Source organism: Buceros rhinoceros, unplaced genomic scaffold (genome assembly GCF_000710305.1).
Source record: "Buceros rhinoceros silvestris isolate BGI_N320 unplaced genomic scaffold, ASM71030v1 scaffold13670, whole genome shotgun sequence".
Taxonomy (NCBI): Eukaryota; Metazoa; Chordata; class Aves; order Bucerotiformes; family Bucerotidae; genus Buceros; species Buceros rhinoceros.
This window is the reverse complement of record NW_010390268.1, coordinates 21,999-25,790: the sequence shown is the minus strand read 5'-3', so window position 1 is coordinate 25,790 and position 3,792 is coordinate 21,999. Positions and strand designations below refer to the sequence as shown.

At 50.4% G+C, this 3,792-nt stretch overlaps 1 protein-coding gene across 1 annotated transcript in view; it reads right to left on the bottom strand.

Annotated features, from left to right (window-relative positions):
* Positions 1–32: 32 nt before the first annotated feature.
* Positions 33–3,792, bottom strand: part of MYO15A (myosin XVA) — a gene marked incomplete at its 5' end in the record, with an annotated part of 25,483 nt that continues 21,723 nt past the window's right edge. Inside the window, 8 exons of the mRNA XM_010137222.1 lie at positions 33–112; positions 438–549; positions 686–827; positions 1,289–1,407; positions 1,661–1,779; positions 2,267–2,342; positions 2,577–2,636; positions 3,175–3,290. Of these exons, the coding sequence (XP_010135524.1) occupies positions 33–112; positions 438–549; positions 686–827; positions 1,289–1,407; positions 1,661–1,779; positions 2,267–2,342; positions 2,577–2,636; positions 3,175–3,290 (824 nt within the window). The remainder of the gene's footprint in view (positions 113–437; positions 550–685; positions 828–1,288; positions 1,408–1,660; positions 1,780–2,266; positions 2,343–2,576; positions 2,637–3,174; positions 3,291–3,792) is intronic.

Sequence of the window (3,792 nt, the reverse complement as noted above, 5' to 3'; positions counted from 1 at the left end):
CGTCCGCCACGGGTGTCCATGCTGGTGCTGAGTTAATCAGGGGCTGCAGCCAATTGCGCCAAGCGGGTGGGGAAAATACCACAGCGGCCACCAGTGGAGCCAAACTGCCAGCCTGCAGAAATGGGGGAGAAAGAGTCAGGAACCATGGCAGCTACCAAGGGAAGTGAGCAATGAAGCGTTCTACTGGCAAAGGAGAGCATCAGCCTGACCAGGCTTTCCTGCATCCTGAGATAACATCCCCTGTAACTATGGCAGCTGGAACAAGGTGAGTTGCAGTCAGAGAATGGCAGAGCTGAAGGCTGACTATGCCGGCCCTTAACAATCTGCTTTCCTCTGGTTTCTTCGACAGCAGCATGTAGAGTTTCTGGGCACCACGGGTCCAGCAGGTCCTTGAACCCAGTCCCCACCTTTCCTGCCAATCCCAACACAGTCCTCACCTGGCTCCACACTTTGCATGGGCAGTAACTCAATGAGGTCACCCTTCTTGAAGCTCAGAAGGCTCTTGTCATCCGTGATGTAGCTGCGCAGAGCGACAACGTAGTTGGTATCCTGGGGAAGAAACAATGAGGAGGTCAAATCTTGTCCCCAGGATGTGAAGGACTCTGACCACGTTACCCCATGGACCCTCTCAGGTGCACATGGGAAACTGCCTTCATTCCCTACTGCACTACAGTCACTCCCTCACCTGCCTCAGCTCCTGGATGAAGAGTTCCACCATGGCCTTGATGCATGGAGCCTTCGGAGAGTGCAGGAAGAGCTGCTCTGTCTTCAGAGAGAACTCCAGGGCATTGCTGCCCTTCAGTTCCACTGACAGCACATCTGCAAAGCTGAGAACACAGCCAGCACGTTCAGACTCCTTCTGCCAGAGCTAGGAATGCAGATCATGGGGATGGGAGCTCATTCCAAGGACTGAGAATGGAGCCAGGCCTCGGCATGCTCCAGAGGGTGGCCTTTCACCAGCACTGTGTTACAACAGTAACTACATCTTAGGCTGCTCATGGCTTTTGCTGTACCGCTCTGAGGACCTTCCCTTGTGAGGAGGTGCATGGAGCTGACTCACACCTAGCACTCACTCACTGGAAGCAAAGCACAAGGTGGACAGGAAAGGGAAAGGCCAAACTCATTCAAAGGAGGGTCAGTGAGTTACAGCTGGCCTAGGACAATCCTAGCGAGCCCAGCACAACCAGGGAATTTTCAGCTCGCCCGTTCAGTCTGCTTCCTGACACTCTGAAAGAATCCTGCAAGTGTCAAATTATCATCCTGCAGCAACCAGCGCCCTTGTGCTCACCTGTAGCTGCGAAGAATCTTCAGGTGCTCAGGATTATAGCCAGCTGCTTTCACCACCTTCAGCAACCGCATACCCCGGTGAGAAACACCCAGGATCTGGACATCACTTCCATTTTCACCCTGTGAGGAAAGTGCAGCAGAGAGCATCAAAGGCTCCATCCCTCCTGAACAGGACGCAGCAGAGGAGGAAGATGCTACCACATGTACCATGAAGGAGGCCCTGGGCTGACAGAGGTGTCAAACCCTGCAAGGTACAGAAGGTGCAGAAGAATGAGTGATGTGTGGCCAGGCAGGGAGGCAGAAAGAGATCCCAGGTGAACTAGAGTCACACAGCTAAACAAGCCCAGAGTCTGGTGAGAAAGTTAAGACTCACATGAACTGGGAAAAGACGGGAGAAATAGTTAGCCCAGTTATCCCGAGCAGCCAGTACAATCCTCTTCTTTATCCCATCCTCCTGAATGGACTGGACACCATTGACAACCCGGAACGCCACTAGCAGGGTTACAAAGCAGATACTTTCTCAGTAAGACAAAGATGGTCAAATCTCCCTCTGCCCAAGGACTCATTCCCACAGTTCCCCTCAGTGATTACAGAGCAGCAAACAACATGCAGAGAGCTGAAAGGATACCACATCACTTGCACACACCAGTCTACTGCTAGTTTCTCTCCTCTCCATGAAGCTCCTGTCAAAGACAGGGCATCCTTGGGCCTCAGTTTCCTCTCCCCACAATAAATACATCAGAATTGAGTTTTCCTGGCTCAGAGAAGTTTCAGGGCCATTTTCTGGCCATTTAGAATAAACAAACCTTCCTACACTGCACTACACAGCACACACAAATGTGCTTTCTTACTGCAGTGGCAAACATTTCTCCTCTGCCCTAAGTTCTTCCCGAAAGGGCTTGGAGGCCAGTTTCTCATTTCAAACCAAAAGCTGGGATGATGGGCACAGGGAGGAAGGGGTGATGGGGCTGTTAATTACTCAGCAGGTCTTTCATCTTGCGCTTCTCCTCCCTGGAGATCCGAAAGCAGGAATCAGAGAAGGTGTCACGCATGATCTGCAGAGGAAGGAAACAGGCTTGCATTGAAACGGCCACACCTGATGGTGTCAGAACATCTGAGGCCGTTAGACTAAGTTTCAGAGAGGCGTGAACAGGGCCTCGACTGGGTGGACCTGGAGAGGAGACTAACACCGCTAGGGATGCAGAAGTGAAGGCAACTTAGGCCACATAATTATGGAGTGTTTCATCCCCAGAGAGACAACAGGCCTTGAGTTGCTCACCAGTACATACCTGTTCACACAGCAAATTCAGACAATAAGGGTGACTGAAATTTTCTTTGGGGTAAAATACCTGCAAGAGGATAAAAACAATAGCGACGTTACAGATGCTTGCAGATGTTGCAGAAATAGCTCCCTGGGGACGTTCTGTAATCCATGTGCCCTACGGCCAGAGAGGAGTGAGTTCGTCTCCAAGGACAGGCAGGGAAGAGACACCATGAATGTGAACAGAAGGACCAGGAGCAAAGGACCAAAAGTAAAGTGGTGAGACCCTGGGATGAACCCTGACCAGTTCAGTGCACTCTCCAATACTCAATTTTAAGCACATTTGTACTATTTGAACAGGAAAGCACCAGGTAACAACAATTTTATTTGTAGATATCTCAGTGCTTTACAGAGGAAGGAAAGGACAGGTAGGGAAAATGAGACACAAGAGCAGCAAGGCAGAGCAGGACCCAGATCTCCTGTGAGATGATCCCTTGCCTCCAACTCCTGTGTCATGTGCCCTCTTCCCAAAACTATCTTTGTGCTTTTGTTTCAGTTGGGTGCCTATGACAAACATGGGACAAGTGCGCCCCTGCCATAGCCAGCCCTCGGCTCATGAACTGTACCTCTTTGCGCAGAAAGATTTTCCAGGCAGGGTTGACGTAGGAAAAGCTGACACTGGTAGTGAGCTTATACAGCTGGGTCTTGAAACCATCATCTTCTGCTATTCTTATGGCAGAGTCTGTGTGAGGAGAGAGAGCAGCGAAGATGGGCTTTGCTGACCACAGGGTCACCTTCCTACCTGCCAAAGACCTGCCAAGGAGAAGGGGACAGTGCCACACGCCTGATTGAAGGTTACTGTCAGGAACCCTCTTGAAGGTCACTGCTCAGCTGATGTGAATGCAGGCACAAAGCAGTCATCATGTGAGTACCTGTATTTCTGATAGCGTTCATACCTGCTACATTAGAGCCACAAGGTTCAGTGCTTAAAGCCAGGGAGTGCACAGCATGCCAGGCAACTACCCCTGTGCTTAAAGCTGAAGATACAAGTTTCACTTCATATCATTATAAAAAGGCTGCCAAAGGTTTTGAAAGGACAAACTCTTCCCCTGAGTTTGCAGGTTGCAAGGTTCTGGTATAAGGCATCCAACACTTGCACTGGATCTTTTCTCTGCAGGAGATCTATTAAAGAGAGGCTTGGTTTGAAGCACCCATCCAAAGGCATTGCTTTATGAGGCAGGAAT